Consider the following 17,253-nt stretch of genomic DNA (forward strand, 5'->3'; position numbering starts at 1 on the left):
GAATTGTAAGGTGTCCTTGTGCGCTTTGAAAGCCGCCCCTAAATAGAATGAATTATCATTATTATTTATTATCTGAAACGATGTAATAACTTTTAAAACTTTTTCCAGTTACTAACTAGTATCTAACCATCTCCGTTTCTAACTTTCAATATATTTTGAAAGAGATCTCTCTCATCTGCGTGCGGGGGCGGGGCCTCACAGACATGCTGCATCTCTCTCTCGCTCAGACATGCTCCAGCGCTGTGCAGTGTGCACACAGTTCTGCCGGTAATGAATATTATATTTTGTGAGGAAACTTTTCCACCAATAATTCCAATAAGTATTCCAAAATGTATTCACTTCAGGTTTACGAAAGTAACTGTAATCAGATTACTCGTTTTTCAAATGTAACGCCAGCTGAATACAGTTACAGTAAGTTACTACTTTTGTATTCTGATTACGTAACGCCGTTACATGTATTCCGTTACAACCAAGCGGCAAACTCTGGGGAACAGCCGGGACGCCAATACGGAAGTGCCACACACTGCAGTTCATACATGGGCCGCTAGGGACTGGCTGCAGAAAGGAGCAATTTCCATAGACCCCCATGTTAAAATGCCCAACTTTACAGCAGAAAAAAACATGTTTCTACCCATGGATGTGTAAGGTAACAGCCTTGACAGGCCACTAGGTGTTGCTGTTGCGCAGCAAATTGTTGTTTTTTGTCCATTGTGGGACACCGTATTTCTCTTGTTGTTCTGGGTGCGGCCGCCATCTTGGCGCTAATGTTTGCATTCACTCCGCAAAAGGTGAGCAGTGTTAATGGCGGCAAATAATTGTACACATTATTATGTTAAAAACGTCCAGACATTCCATTTATTTAATTAATGGGTTAGTTTAAATGTTTATTTACCCGTTTGTGTATGTTTGGGAGTGAGACTTATGTTTTGTGTGTTCATTTGGTTATTGTATTGGTTAGCATGTAGCTAATGCGCGAATGTTTGCATTCACTCCGCAAAAGGTGTGTCAGAAGAGCTGCCATTGTGAAGAATAAATCGCTACTCAGCATCTCCACCGCAATCCGATCTGCTGTGTCCTGTTTTCCACACCTCTGCATAACATCCCATCACCAATAACAAACACAATGCAGAGTCCCATGGTGTTCAGAGAGGCTATGGGACATTTGGGTTACAGATGCAATAAATATTATTATCGATATAGTTAGATTCCACCTTCATGATTATGAATCTGTGAGTGAATTGTTTTCTAACACGACCCTTTTATTTATATTAGGTCTTAAAGTTTTTGCATAAATTAGGGCGTGGTCACTTTGATGGACATGTACATGCCTCACTGTCAGCTAACAGCAACTTGTCCACTCTGCTAGGCTACACAACCATAGAGGCTACAACGTTAGTTAGTCATAGTACTGTACTTGACCCTTTAGCTTTAGCCGTGTTCGTGGTGATTGTGCCTTTTAAGGAATATTGTTACAAATACCAGACAATTAAAATGTCGTGCTGTGCGCTTGAATGTACTAACAGAACTTCCAAGAAGTCTAAAATGATAATATTATACATGTTAACCCCGTTCGTAGGTGTTTGTGTGCTTGGTAGCTTAGCTTGTTACTTATTAGCCAGCTAAGGACGTAACCCTTTATGCATGTATATACATTTTAGTTTATGATTCAGCCTTGGGTAAGACTTTTATAGTCTATGGCTATGACGCCCATAATGCTAAACGGGAGCAAATGTTAATAGGGGACCCAATTATCCCAGTGGTGGCCGCCGGAGCTAACGGAGCCGCAGGGGGCTAGCTCCAGCCGGCGTCCCGGAGCTAGCCCACTGCGGCTCCGTTAGGTCCGGGCGGTGGAGTCCGTCGTTATAACTGGAGATCAAGGAATGCAGAGAAACGCAGACTTGGTTCGCCTGCTGTAGTATTAGCTAAATAAATTATGTTGAACAAGGCTTATTAAGCTGAACATCGCCACAATTGTTCTGCTATGTATCGGTACTTATTTTCTTAACGTGTGAATGACAAGCATTAAGAATAACAAAATACTGTATAGCTAATTCTCTTGCAGATTGTCTCATTTGATTGTGAATGTAACGTTTATATAGGGGAACTACACTGTTAGCAGTAACTTGGTATGCATGTATTTCATGTTCGCTTTAGCTTCTTAGCTTGAGCTAGCTGTTTACTTCCAGTTCGGAGGCAGCAGGTCCCGCCTCGGCTCTGCCTCTTTGCCCTTATTTGGAGCAGGCGGGATTAGACTCTGACGTTGCTGTCAAGCCGTTAGTGGCCAACTCCGCCTACTAAGGGCTTCTCGGCAACTCTGCAGAATTCTATGGGTGACGTCACGGACACTACGTCCAATACAGTCTATGGTTACAACCAACCCAACTCGGCTTCTAGGCTACTGTCCCGCAGCTCCTGCCTTTCTGTCTGTTGGACTCTGGCTGAAGTTGATTAGTCCATTTAGCTTAGGAACCTTCCTAACGGAGTGAAATGACCCGGAAGTCCCTCAGTGGCAGCCATGATAAGTGCCGTCCGAATTCTCTAGAATTATAGGAAAGGAGGTTTCAAACTTCCTTTATAACCTCCTTTAGCTTAGGAACCACTGGAGAAAATGCTGCCCCACAATGCCTTGCGGCCGAAGCATTTGCCCTCACACAACAGTCGGCCGTTCACGGAAACAACCGATTATGACCGAGAAATGATATCATGAAAGTCACGGTGCTTATTAAGCATTTTAAAACGTATGTGGTAAGGTGCCAAAGTGCTTTGTTTAGAACGTTCATCAGTATTATAATCAAAGAGAAATATGAACGTTAGTTTTGACTGAAATTATCAAATAAAGTCAGCATTTCACAGTGTTTACTACGGTGGCCGGCAGGTGCAAACGCTAAACCACGGCCAAAAACACACACATAAGCAGGAAACACCTGCAAATAATGAAATGAAAAACCAACAAACCCTGAAAACACATACAACAGAAAAACGCTGCATTTACAGAAATGATGCAAGCTAAACCTACAACAGACAAACCCTGAAAACAAACGCAACAGAAAAACGCTGCAAATACAAAAACGATATGCAAAGTCAAAAGCACATACAATCGAATAACACGTTACAAAAAAAAAGACATTACAACAAAAAAACATTCCGGAAGTGCTTCAGGCCTCTAGGGGGCACGCTATGTGGAACAGATTGATGTATGACCAGACAGAGAGAACGAACAAGAGGAAAGAAAGTTCATTTAAGTGGAGAAAGATATAAGAAGGTAAGTTTTGTTTTGTTTTTATACATAGAGCGTCATATTTACGTAGCTAGCGTTAGCGTGTTTGATCAAAGAGCTTGCAAGAGCCATTGTGCACCTAAATGTAACTCTTGACATAATATAGATATAGTATAGAACCGGGACGCCCCTCCCTACACGCAGATCACAGACTGGGTGGGGTCTCACGCCCTCACCTCGTGGATGGGACCTCAACTGAGCCGCAAATGCGATGCGGTGATAAAAAGGAAATCAAATGTAAAAAGTTGAATTAAAACAGCAACACAACATTATTCCCACATTAAAAGACAGTCTGACGAGTTGTGTTTTGAAGGTGGGGGGGTCGGTGCAGTCTCTGATGTTTAATGGGAGTGAGTTCCAGAGGGAGGGGGCAGCGATGGAGAAAGCAGCGATGGAGAAAGCGCTGTCCCCCCAGGTTCGGTGCTTGGTTTGTGGGGGGATAGACAGGAGGTTGGCTTCTGATGAGTTAATTGAAAGACCGTTCTTTAATACTATTATAATATTTAGGTAGCCGAAAAATATCCACTCTTTTTGACTTAACCTAGCTGTCCTACATTTTATTTCTCCACAGATGTACTGTCCATTCTGTGGTTCCAGCGTGACATCTTCGCAAAGACCTATTTTACAAAGGGACGGCATAACTCCAAAAATAAACAGAAAATTGAAATTGGTGAAGGTATGCAACGTTTTCTGTTATGAATACATCTGTCATTCAAATCTGCTCACCACACTCTCATATAATGTCCGAAAAAATGTTTTATTCATTTGCATATTATTGTCTTTTTGCAGATTTCTGTTGGAGTAATGAGGAGGATGGATGGCTGCCTTAAACCTTTGAGAGGGAGGTCACTTCCCCTTAATGTCGAACCTCAATGGGCATGTGAAGAACTGTTGGCTGCTGCCATAAAAAAGCAGAAAGCCTTTAACCAGGACTTGGAAGATGGTGCCCATGTCTTGTTGTACCCTGATGCGAGGGTGATAACAAATATCCCCGGAACGGACACCCCTTTCACAGTACAGATGTACAAAGAGGCCATTGGAAAGCCCTACCAACGAATTACGTTGTACATCTGTACTCTTGAAGCCGTTGAAAACAGTTGTAAGTGCTTCTGACATATATTCCCCCTTGTTTAAAGCACTAAACTGTATAATAGTTCAAATGTAAACATAACAGTTGTTCTGTCTATATTTCTTAACACAATTCATTCCACCCATCATTCCTTTCTCTTCGTGGTTGAACTTATGACGTCAAATGGTCTTTTATGAATAGTGGCAGAAGAAATGGAATTTAAGTATCAACAAAAGCTTCCAAACTTTCCTTCTGTTCAAACTGTTATAAATTCCCTCTTAAGGATTGTAATTCTAAATTAACCTTTTTTCTCACAACAATGTTGGTTTGTTGTGCCCTAAATCCTAATGTGAGAGTGAAAAAGACGGTCAACAATATAATGTACATTTCACAAACATTTTGTGTTTCGATTGAATCCTTTCTGATTGATGTCAATCCAATAATTCAGGATTCAAACCAACATTTGATGATAGGTACAGACGTAGGGGAACAATTATTTGTATAGTATTAATCATGACACTTTTATTTTCTTAGGTTACACTGGAACAATCTCTTCAAGTGACGAGGACAGTGTGGTTTTTGCAAAGTTGCCATCTGGAGACAGTCTTGCTGACACCGTGGTCAGTTTGGATCTATCGTGGCATTTATTCTTAATTAAAGTGAATTTATTTTATTTCAGTCAGTCATTTGTGTGTTGTATGCAGGTGTGGGACTTTCCAAATGAACAGAGCACTCCCAGAATGGACAACAGTTTGCCAGGGTCAAATAAAACATTGTCAACATGTTATTTTGTGCCACAAGAAGCAGAATGTTTTAACAGTACAGTAGTTTGAATATATTTTTTGTTTACCTTTATCAGACCTCTCAGGCACCCACAACCAGCGTCTGATCAGGTAAGACTAATTACAAATGTAATTATACCATGTAGGTTTGAATTTGTGAACATGAAATCAATAAATACCTTTGTGTGCTAATGACACTGTCATTAGATCAACTGCATCATTATTATTTATTGGGTAAAAGTAGGATGGAGAACCAACCCCATTCCAGGAAGAGGTCCAGTCTGCCCCGGGTCAGAACACCTTCTATAGGTAAACGATGTTGACAGTTGCATCGTGACACAGTTGTTTGGTGTGTATTTTTATTTGTACATTTGGTTGTTTGCATAGCCTCCAATCACAGTGGGTAATATTGCCAGGAAGCAGAACAATTATACTTTCATACATTTCCAAAGGACACCCACAACATCTTAGTGAAGACGATACAAAAAACACCCACAAATATTTGTCAAAGGTCAGATATTGTTTGTTGCATCCATTTCAAATGTTTACAAGGATTGTGCAGGAGTATGACAAAGTGCTGTTGTCAGTTTAGAACCCAATGTATTAAAAAAAAACAGGAAGAGGATCGACATCCTTTTGCAAATATGACTGTCATGCATATATTATGTATTTGAAAGTCATTATTCAACTGTCTTCTCACTGCAGCAACTACACAACTGTGTATGCACTTATCATTACTGACAGCCAGTCTGAGCCAGAAGAGGAAACGGAGCAAACTGCAGAGGAAATGTATTAAATGTTACTTTTATCACTTGATTTTTTTATTCTATACTGTAAATCTTATTATAGCTTCATCATTTAATATTACAATACATCACTTTGTCTTTCCCAGCACAGAATACCTGACTGCGCCAGACATTGTTGCAGAACTCTCTGCAAAAATTAAAAATACCTCTTGCAGCAGGTTCAATATTAATAGAGCCAATGTGTGGGATGGAGCAATCCGCGGCTTCAAAGGGGCCTCATTCGACCCCTCTCATCAGATGCAGGTTAAGTTTACTGATGATGAGGGACAAACTGAGGATGGAGTGGACACTGGTGGTCCCAAGCGTGAGTTCCTGACCCACCTAATGGAATGCCTGAGAATGAGAAGAATATTTGATGGTCCACAGGACAGGAAATTCCTCAAGTTCGACAATGCAGGTAATGATGTTCGCAAATCTGTCTTATGTTCAATACTGTACTGTAAATATAGGAGCTGCTTATGGATTTTGCAGCTTGATTTACGTGACAATTACATTATCTTATATTGTATATCTTTATGATAACGTGGCAACTGTTGGTTAACGTGATAATAATTTAACAAAAAATATCAACAGCTGCAAAAGATGACGAATACTTTCATGCTGGGAGGATGATTGCAACTTCTATAGTTCAAAAACACAAGGAGAAAAAGAAGAAAATATGTCATGGCTCACTGTCTCAAAATCTGATTCTAAATGTATAATGTTCTTTATAAAGATATAACTAATACACAATTATGAATGTATAATATAAGCTGTTTTGTGTATTTAATCATGCGTTGGTCTACAATTTAATGATGGCTTCTACATATTTCACATAAACAGACAATGAAAAAATGTGTCCTTCATGCTGATAACTAGTGTATGCATCTGCCAATTAGCATTCTAAACAGAGCAGTGTGTTGAATCCTTATTTCTTGCATTTGAAACAGATACAATACAAAAAGTGAACTTACTGTTGTGTTCAACTTCTGCCAAAAACTGTACATGTTTGCCACAGGAGCCACAGAGCACTTGAACTGTCCCCAGATGTTGGCCACAGAAAGGACAAAACATGGCAGCCTGAAAAGACATACATTGATGTAGTAAATCCATGTAATCAAGTCAATCAAAAACACATAGTCTAAATAGTGGTTAGCTAAATAAATAGATACATCATGTTCACCGTTGAATCTGTGATTTGTCTCTCTCTCTCCTTGAATGTCTAATGCACACTACTGTCATTACTTTGTCCCTCTTCACATTTTGTCACTTTCTCTCTCTCTTTCTCTCTCAATTCAATTCAATAGCTTTATTAGCATGACCATAGTTACAGGCAATTGCTAAAGCTCTGTATAGTTGCAACATCTATACACAAATACATAAATATAAACAAACTGCTAAGAATTCAAATGTCCTTTTTCCGCGGTACTCACTATGGCCCGTGTTATTTGCCTGCACTTGATTTGTCATCTCTTTTAACAATGTTCTTCCCTCACTTTATCTTCTCTTCACGTGAAGCTCTCCTCCCTCAGCTGGTGTAGTAGTTAGGCACGCTAACGCTAGCTATATAAATATGACGCTCTATGTATAAAAAAACAAAACTTACCTTCTTATATCTTTCTTCACTTAAATGAACTTTATTTCCTCTTGTTCGTTCTCTCTATGTCTGGTCATACATCGATCTGTTCCACGTAGCGCGCCCCCTAGAGGCCTGAAGCACTTCCGGAATGTTTTTTTTTTGTAATGTCTTTTTTTTTGTAATGTGTTTTTCGGTTGTATGTGCTTTTGACTTTGCATATCGTTTTTGTATTTGCAGCGTTTTTCTGTTGCGTTTGTTTTCGGGGTTTGTGTGTTGTAGGTTTAGCTTGCATCATTTCTGTAAATGTAGCGTTTTTCTGTTGTATGTGTTTTCAGGGTTTGTTGGTTTTTCATTTCATTATTTGCAGGTGTTTCCTGCTTATGTGTGTGTTTTTGGCCGTTGTTTAGCGTTTGCACCTGCCGGCCACCGTAGTTTACTGAGCTGTGTGGGGTTTGTCCAACTTTTAAAAGATGTTTGAATGGTGATATACACACTTGTGTATTAGTAAAAATACATTAATGAAGCAAGGGACAGAGGATACGGGTACTAAGCTCTTTACTGTTGTTCATGCTTTTTTCCCGCCACAGCATCAACTCCCGGGCATACACTTATTCTCTCCACATTGTAGGTTACTCTGGTTACACGGCGCCCCCTATTGGCAGGAGTATATCATAACACAACATTTCCCCCCTTCTTAAAAGAGTTACTTCTCCACTTGAACAGTATACATAACATTAGCATTTTAAACAGACACTTCTGTAGTAACCATCTGTAATAATAATAATAACAACTTCACATATCACAATATGCAGAACATTTTCAAACATTAATTCAACCACAGTTTAAGTGACATAGTCCTCAATCCAAGCAGGCTGCTTTCTGATTCGCTGGTTCCTGCTCTGAGCACCATGCACTATAGCTGGCTCAGCAGGCCTCACTTCTTCTGATGGAGGAGTGAATGTTTCTGGAAGCACCGACAGGTGTGAAGCATCCCAGGTTTTTTCATTATCAAGCGTGTAACTGTGAGGTCCTTTCTGCTGGGTCACTTTCAGAGGCTCATTGAACTTTGGCTTTCCCTTTTTGACATGCAACGGGTTTCCCGGATGTATTTTGGGAATCTTGGCATTTCTTTTGGCGTCAGTGTATGTTTTCATGTGCCACTGTTTCTTTTCCACTCTGTCTCTCAGTTCCTGATCCTGAGTATCAGTAAGCTGTGGCAGGATTGAGAGTTTGGTTTGCATTTTTCTTCCATAGATGAGCTGGAAAGGAGATGTCCCTGTAGTGGCATGAGGTGTAGCTCTGTAGACCTGAAGAAACTCAGCAACGTGAGCTTTCCACGGAGCGTTCTCTCTCTGTGCAGTGAGAATGCTTTCCTTCAGCACTCTATAGCCTCTCCACTGCTCCATTTCCTTCTGGATGGTAGATTGTAGTCCTGATGTGTTGGATGTTGTGGACCGTTATCTGTCACCACAGACACGGGGTTCCCTTTTTGGCTGAACACTGATCTCATGATGGTGATCACTGTTGCAGTAGTGCATCTTGGGGCAAAACACACTTCTGGCCATTTTGAATAGTAGTCAGTCATAGTAATAGCAAACTTACAGTCCACCGGACCAGTCTCAAATGGGCCCACGATGTCGAGTGCAAGCTTTTGCCATGGCCCCTGAGGCAGAGGGACTAGTGTCATAGGTGCAGGGTTAGTTTTAGCTGTCTTATCATTCATCTGGCCGGACACACCGGCGGCGATAACCGATTGTACCAGTGCATCCATTTTAGGCCACCAATACAAGTCTCTGAGTCTCTGTTTTGTGCGTACAATGCCTTGGTGGCTCTCGTGTGCTAAGGATACCATGTGTGAGTGTAGCTTTACTGGAACAACTAACCTGTGACTCCCTCTCAGAATGAGTTGTTCATGTACATAAAGTTAATTTCTCACCTGGTAGTACGGCAACATGTTAGCAGGGAGGCCTTTGGATGAAGCTGGCCACCCATCTGTCATGTAGTTGCATAGCTGGCGTAACTCTGGACAGGAAGTGCAGGCATCTGTGAAGTCAGACGAGGGAACAGCAGTCAGCAGGGCAGAGACAGCAGCAACAGTCTCTGGTTCCGTGTCTGAGGTGCAGTCCTGTCCGTGTGGCAGTGGCAGGCGGGAAAGGCAATCTGCTGCATGGTTCTGAGCACCGGGTCTGTAGACAATATCATAGTTGAAGCAGAGTAGCCTAGCAGACCAGCGTTAGGTCTGCTAGGCTATCTTTACTATCAATCGAAACTGCTTTTGGGGCAGTATTATTCAGCAATAAAACAGTCAGTTCTGGAATAACGACCTCCCTCACTTCACGTTTTTGTTCTGAACGACGCACTTTGGCAAAATGCCCAGTTTTTCCACAGGATTTGCATATTTTGTTTGTAGCAGGGCATTGTGTGGAATTGGCCATATGTTTATCTGAATCACATCTGTAACATCTTTGTGCTTGCTCAGACTTTCTCTCACCTTTCCTTTGTTTACTTGCAGCGGGAAGTTTTTGTTCCCATTTTGGCGCCCTGATCTCTCTCACAGGCACTTCATTGTTGGAGAACTCGGCCACGTTGCGCACCGCCGTTTCCACCTGATTTGCAATCTGAATGGCTTTATCCAGTGTCAGTTTGTCTTCTAGCAGCACGCGTTCACCTATGCATCCACTGTAGGCTTTTTCCACAATCTGATCACGCAGCATATCCTGTTCTGCATTTCCAAATTCACACAAAACGATAATTTCACGTAGCGCAGAGACGTACTGTGCAATTGTTTCATCATGTCTCTGGGCTCGTTGGCGGAACTTGTGTCTCTCCGCAATTACATTTACCACGGCATGGTTGTATGTAGTTCCCGTTTCAGTCAATGTGTAGAAAATCCTCTGTGCTTCGGTTCCGAACTTCCGACGCTGTGTAGCAGCTTAGCACGTATACGACGGTATCCGGCCACTTGGCTCCTTCCACGTCGATCACTAGCAGGTAGTTTTCGAACATTTTTAGCCATGTTCCAAATGGCATAGTAGGTTCTCCCGGACACTAAATAAAGGTGGGAGGTAAAGGAGTAGAAGCCACGGCCATCCTCGTCGCCAATTTGTTGTGTATTAGTAAAAAGACATTAATGAAGCAAGGGACAGAGGATATGGGTACTAAGCTCTTTACTGTTGTTCATGCTTTTTTCCCGCCACAGTATCAACTCCCGGGCATACACTTATTCTCTCCACATTGTAGGTTACTCTGGTTACACGGCGCCCCCTATTGGCAGGAGTATATCAGAACACAACACACACTGATAGATGTTAAGGACTTACGTTTATAATAAATACATCTGTATTGATTTTAAGATATTTTCATAGTTCATACAATCATACGTATTGGGATCATTTGTATTAATGTGTACCGGAGGGAGAGGGTGACGAGCATAAGTTTCACTTTCCTTTTTTATTTCAATTCCAACTTTGGTCATGAAGAATATGTTTCTCTGTTGTCCACGTTCATAAAGCAAAGCAACAGCATCAGAGCACGGTGCAGAGTCTCTAGATGAGTTTACAGTAGTCCCTCGTTCTTTTTAAACATCCATGTTGTAGTCCGCTGTATAGAAAACTGTAGTTTCCATAGTTTCCCCACAGCAGCAGCAGACGCACATTCATGACGTCCGCTGGCGCATGATAAACACGTCGGATAGTGAAAGTGCAGTCAGATTCTCTAAAGTACAGCAGTCTCTTCTCCTAAGTCCTTTTGAATTCTCCTATCCACTATCCCTTAACCCCGTGACGCTTCACTCAGAGGTCAAGGAATAGACGATAGGGTTAGAATTTAGGAACTGATTTTTTTATTATCCGACCGCAGCCCCTGTCGCAGCGGGGCTACTGCTGTGGTGCGGAGCGCACAAAGCAGACTCTTCACAACGAAGGATCACTTCTTCTTCAAGGCAGGGAAGGTTTCGCAGTACACAGTCTACTGTCCCGCAGCTGCTGCCTCTCTGTTGGACTCCGGTACTGCACCTTACTCACGAGACGTTGTAAAAGAAAAATGGGTGGGGGGCGAACGCAGTAACCACTCCGCCAACGCCACAGTCACCCCCGTCGTGCGGGCCGGATGAGAATGTCTGGCGGGCCGGATGTGGCCCGCGGGCCGCCAGTTGGTGGTCACTGCCTTAGGGTGTGTACTTTTCTTAAGATATGCTTGATGAAAACTGGCTGACTTGATTTAGCTGTTTGGAAAGAAGAAGACAGATGACCCCATTTGTATAGCCTTGCCCACATGGCAATCTGGGGGCCACATCTAGGCTAGTGGCAGGGGGTTATCAATTAGCCTCTGGAGGGTAGAGTTGTTTTCCTGTAATTAAAACATTTTTACATTTTTTGGGAACTGTATTTAGCTGTTTACATGCTCTAGTGCAGTGATTCTCAAACTTTTTTCAATAATGTACCCCCTTTGAAAAAAAAATTCATTGCACCCCCTGATCAGTGCAAAAAAAAAGCCTATATAAAGAGGTACAGTACAGCGCTGCACCATCAGTGTCTGATTTATTAAAACAACAACCTTGTAACTGAGAAACACTTAAATGCTACATTTCAAATGTTTACAATCCATCACTAAATTCATGACTAAGACGACATTAGTTGCATTGAACTGATCTTTTTAATAAGTTGTATTTACAATTTAGTGAGAAATATGGGCTTGTGCTTCACTGAGGATCTTTGTCATGCTGACAGGGAGGCAAACTGTTATTACACTTCGCGTTTTGAAATATGTGTAGGCTGTTAATATAAAACCCACACTGCTCAAACTTCGTTACTTTTCCTAAAATTAGTATATTTATTTATTTTGGGGCGTGGGGAATGAAGAGAAAAAGATATATGAGCATTTTATGAGCATGGGATTTTGACCCCTCATATAAACATGCATAATGCTATACTTTGCGGCCACACGCCGTTGCCAAGCAATGCTTATTGTTTATGTCCTTTGATAAGAAGGCAGTCATATCATTAACTAGAACTATCTAGATCTGATAGATTTGGACATAAACGCGAGAGAAGTCTAACCGGACGCGAGAGAGAGAGAGATCAGAGATCAGATCAGCTGCTGCTGACGGAGAACACGCAGCTCTGCATGATCACAGCGCCGTCAGTTGAGCGGAGGAAAATACACTAAGAGTTAGACCTAACACACTTAGCTATTTCATCTACTCTGGAACTAGCTAAACTAGTTATACATATATTTATTCTTTACTGTCGGGTCACTTATTACAGGTTCAGCGAGCTGCACGAGACTGACAGGCTGTGAGGAGAGGGAGAGGAAAAGAGAGCACCCCGTTTATTGTTCCCATTTTATTATCCAGAATTACTGTAAACTTTTGAAGAAAGTAGTTAATCTACTATTAGTAGTTTGTTTAAATGCATTAATTACGTTTTTTTTTCATTAACAAAAAATAAATCTCACGTACCCCCTGCAGTACTTCAACGTACCCCTAGGGGTCCGCGGACCCCCATTTGAGAACCACTGATCTAGTGAGTATTTACTGTACAGCAGCAGGGAAATGTATGTGGGATTGACCCAAATTATTCTACAGTATGTGTGTACGTGTCAGTCAGTGTGATTCATTGGTCTGTTTTTGGATCAAGTGGAGCTCAATATACATCAGGCTACAAACACAATAGGCTTGTTTGAGATGAGCGAGACGCGATTTCCGATCGCCGTCTTGCTAGTGCGTTGCATGATGGTTAGTAATTTTGTCCGACTTGCTCTGGAGGCTCGACTACATGAGACGTTGAAATCTCGCGGGACAAAGACGCCGGCAGCCTTGAGAGCGAGGCGGAGCGGTTTCTCTCCACGAGCTGCAGAAGCGAAATGCTTGATGGGAAACGACTCGCTGGTATCTCGAGCTGAGCGCTCATTGGTAGTTTTTACCCCGTGCTGGTGATGAAACTCTCCAATTGGTTTGGCAAAAGTTTGTTGTTTTGTGTCAGTTTTACGTCGCCACTTCCATTCACATTTTTCATCATTGTTCCACAACGTTTATCATCATGAAATTAATATCTATATATTTTATACTATACTTGCACTGCTTACCGTTTTCATACTTTATATCTCTTTATATATCTTAGCATATTCATACACACTGTTAATACTGCTCATAGGCTACTGTGTATATCTAATGTATTCATACCCCTCACAGTTTATTCATCATCCAATTCATTCTATATTTTATTCTGTAGATTGTGTAGGGCAGGCCTACATTACTTTTCACTTTCTGCTTTTTGCACTCCTGGTTAGAAGCTAAACTGCATTTCGTTGTCTCAGTACCTGCAATCTGTGCAATAGCAATAAAGTTGAATCTAATCTTGAGCAGGAACACATTTATTTACTTACTACATATCTGACATTAACGATTAAACACATTTGTGCATTCTTTATAAATGCAAACCGAGTCAAGAACACTGACGGAAGTAGTTTTGAAAAGTAATAAGTGGTTCTGTCTTTTACATGTAGGATTCAACCCCCCTTGTATTGATTTGTTTTAAAATGAACAGACACTTGAGTCATTCATTTGTAGTGATATAATAATTGTGGGATTTCTATTGCATCCACATCTGCAACGAAGAACGCCAACGCAATTTCCGCCATTGCAAACCGAGTCAAGCCGACTCCGAGCTGTCCGGCTTCAGGCGAGCTTTTTGAGACCTCCCCCGGCTGCAATCGGCTATTCTCGTCTACTTTCGAGGCGAGCCGCAGCTCATCTCAAACAAGCCTAATGCTTAGTAATTGGATAATTGTATTGTTGCATTGGGATTTGTTGACAATGAAGAGAATACAGAACATACCCACCTTCCCTTTGATCTTTGTAGCTACCTGCTGCTGTGTTCCTGATAATAAATCCCCCAGTTGGATGAGATTATTAAACTATCAGTACCATCATGCCAGTTTCATTATTAAGGTTCACATCATGAAATGTTTTGGCAAGCAGCCTCAATATTCTCTCTAGAAGTTAATCTTTTGTGCATGTGGACACGTTGGATACAGCAGGGCGTCATGTGGTGCTTTGTAGATAAGAAACAGGCCTTTCCAAATTCTTGCACAGCTGTTGAAGATGATAGAAAACAGACTCTGTTCTTCAGACTTCTGAACCAGCAGGTGGGCGCATAAACAGTATATGTACAAGCAGGCCAAAAAGATGCACACCAGAGGCCTGTACTACGAAGCCGGTTCAACATAACCTGGATATGTTTGAGTTACCCGGTTTACCTAATCCAAAACAAACGCGCTCTCGCTAAACTGTCCTACGACGCTGGTTATCAACTCGTTAACTCAAGCCAGGGTTGCGGTCGAAAGTCAAAATAGTTTAGCCTGCTGTGAAAGAAGCAATGCTGTATTTTTCAAATATGATTAATTATCTCATTTGGGATCAATTGAAAAACACTTACATAATCCAACACATGCAGAACATCCATTTGGCAGAATGGATTAAGTCTTGTGACTCCTCATATAGGCAAATTATGTTTGTTTCCTTTTGTTTTTTAACACAAAACACAATGAGAAAAACCGTTTTTATTAGTCCAGTAAAGATGTTCCAAAAGACTGGCCATTGCCTGCCCTCCCCAACCCCCCACCCTACTTTACATACTATTTAGTTGACTGGGTGATGCAAGGAGTTCATTAACAGTGCATTTAATGATTTTGTTACCACATCTAACAGCTTGGCCAAATCTCAGAATTCCCTCCTTAATGAATTGGTATTGTTCTGAAAGTCATGTAAACTTTGTAAAGATCAGTTGTTAGCACCTAGGATGTTTGGGGATTTCGGGGGGATTTCAGACAATCTCACATAATTGTGGTGTTAATTTATCCAGTTTAACATGTTTTGCGGTAAGCAGTACATTTCATTAGGTCATTAAGTTAGAGAAAAACACATCATCACTTTTTTAAGCCAGAATAAGAATTATGTATGAGTTATGCATATCATATGTGATATTTTTTAAAGAAGTTACTACCCAAATCTTGTAAACTTTACAGCCTTTTTCTTTGTTTATGGTGATTTAAAAATCCTAATAATGGGTAATGACCTGATTTGTGATCATTGGCCATGACATGAGTGACCCTTGCTCCAGATTCTCATTTTACCCTATTCTTCTTCCCTTTTTGTAAACCTGGCACAAAGAAGACACATGGCTGTTTCCCATTACAGAGGGAGTCACACTAATCCGTCTTGTTTCAATTGAAAACAGCTTATCGAGAACATTATTTAACCTTACCAAAATGCAGTTGAAATATCTGGTGACAGGTTTATGTTATTTGTGGTTATTTTTATTAGTGAGGTAAGTGTATTTGTTTTTGCCTATGGACCTTAAAGAACAAATGCATTTTATTATCATTAATATACATCCATCTTCAAAAGGTGTCTTTAAAGAATAACTGCCACCATTTCTAAGTAATAATAAAGTACAGATGGGGAGTTTGTTATGAGTCAGCCAGGCACTCTTATTACCATTATTGAGAACTGAAGCCACTGCTTTTAGTGGTTGCCCGGTGAGGGCGCGCAGTGTGCTCATAACATCCCAGATAAATCAAAGTGAAGACCTTTGTTGTAAGTCATCCCTTTAATTTCTTTCCACGTTTTGCTGCCGTAAAATGCTGCAAATTAAAGTTTATATTTTATATTGTGCTCTGATTTCGTTTTGAAAACATTTAACTTGACATGAGTTAACATCTGTTTCTGCAAAACTGAAGGTACCTCACTTTTGAGACAACACAAAGTTTAATGATAGGATATAAATTACTACATCATTCCAGATAGATGTTGTTGAACAATGAAAATAAAGAAATACTTTTCTTATCTGAAATCTGTTTCAAAAAGCTAAAGGATCTCAGGTGATCAGAGCAGCAAGTTCTTGCTGTTTCAGAGTCAAGGCTACTTTAATATTCCGCCCTTAAAAGGTAGGGTAAGAATGGAGAAACCAGCTCGAGTGCGCTCTATATTGAAAGTACGCAGCCGGAAAAAATCTGCCCCTTCCTTCAGATTTCCTTACAGAGCCCCTCCTCCATCACATACAAATGTGCACATGACCAATGAGGTCAAGACTCAATTGTGTCATTATAGCAGCAATGATGGTCTATTTGTTTATTTTTACCTTTATTGCCACTATTTTCACAGGTAATACTAATACGATGACTAGTAATATAATTATCAGCATCTTAAGATCAGTCAGGAACTGCCTGGGGTTTAAAGTGTTTTAACATTGGTGTAATTGTCCTCCACCTGTTTGTGAACAGTGTGTAATGTCTGCACCAACATGGCTCTGAGGCATTCCTCACACCTCTTTTACAATGTGACTTCACTTTAGATTTAAGACTGGAAGTAACGTTATATTGGTCCAACCATTTCTGTAACTTTCCCAAACTGATGATCCAAATGTAACACCTACTTCATGCTGACAAAAAAGACAGTGTTTGAACTTCCTTCCCGAGCCCTTTTTCCCCTATTCCCTGTTACTTTTGGTGTGCACAAATGCAAAACTATAAAAGCACTGCATAAAAATCTGCCCAGAATTTAAGCAATATCACATCTCCCTTCTATATCTATAGGCCAATTTGCGTAATTTTCCTTCCCTTTTGAACACCTGGAGTTTTTCTGGTGGTTGGTAGACGGACTCCTTATGCCCTCCACCTTTCAGAGCTCTTTGTGGGGTGTAAAGGCCCATTACAATGGACAACATCACCCTGCCCGTTGTTTTTGTTAGCCCCTAATTGCA

At 41.0% G+C, this 17,253-nt stretch overlaps 2 protein-coding genes across 2 annotated transcripts in view; both read left to right on the forward strand.

Moving 5' to 3' along the window:
- acsl5 (acyl-CoA synthetase long chain family member 5) overlaps positions 1-17,253 on the forward strand; it is a 75,026-nt gene that overhangs the window by 21,581 nt on the left and 36,192 nt on the right. The window lies entirely within an intron of this gene.
- LOC117547380 (G2/M phase-specific E3 ubiquitin-protein ligase-like) lies at positions 4,908-6,976 on the forward strand. The gene is made up of 5 exons (XM_034218096.1): positions 4,908-5,106; positions 5,206-5,239; positions 5,373-5,437; positions 6,021-6,331; positions 6,508-6,976. The coding sequence occupies exons 1-5, from the start codon at positions 5,045-5,047 to the stop codon at positions 6,633-6,635; spliced, it is 600 nt and encodes a 199-aa protein (XP_034073987.1). The 5' UTR covers positions 4,908-5,044; the 3' UTR covers positions 6,636-6,976.

Source organism: Gymnodraco acuticeps, unplaced genomic scaffold (assembly GCF_902827175.1).
Source record: "Gymnodraco acuticeps unplaced genomic scaffold, fGymAcu1.1, whole genome shotgun sequence".
Taxonomy (NCBI): Eukaryota; Metazoa; Chordata; class Actinopteri; order Perciformes; family Bathydraconidae; genus Gymnodraco; species Gymnodraco acuticeps.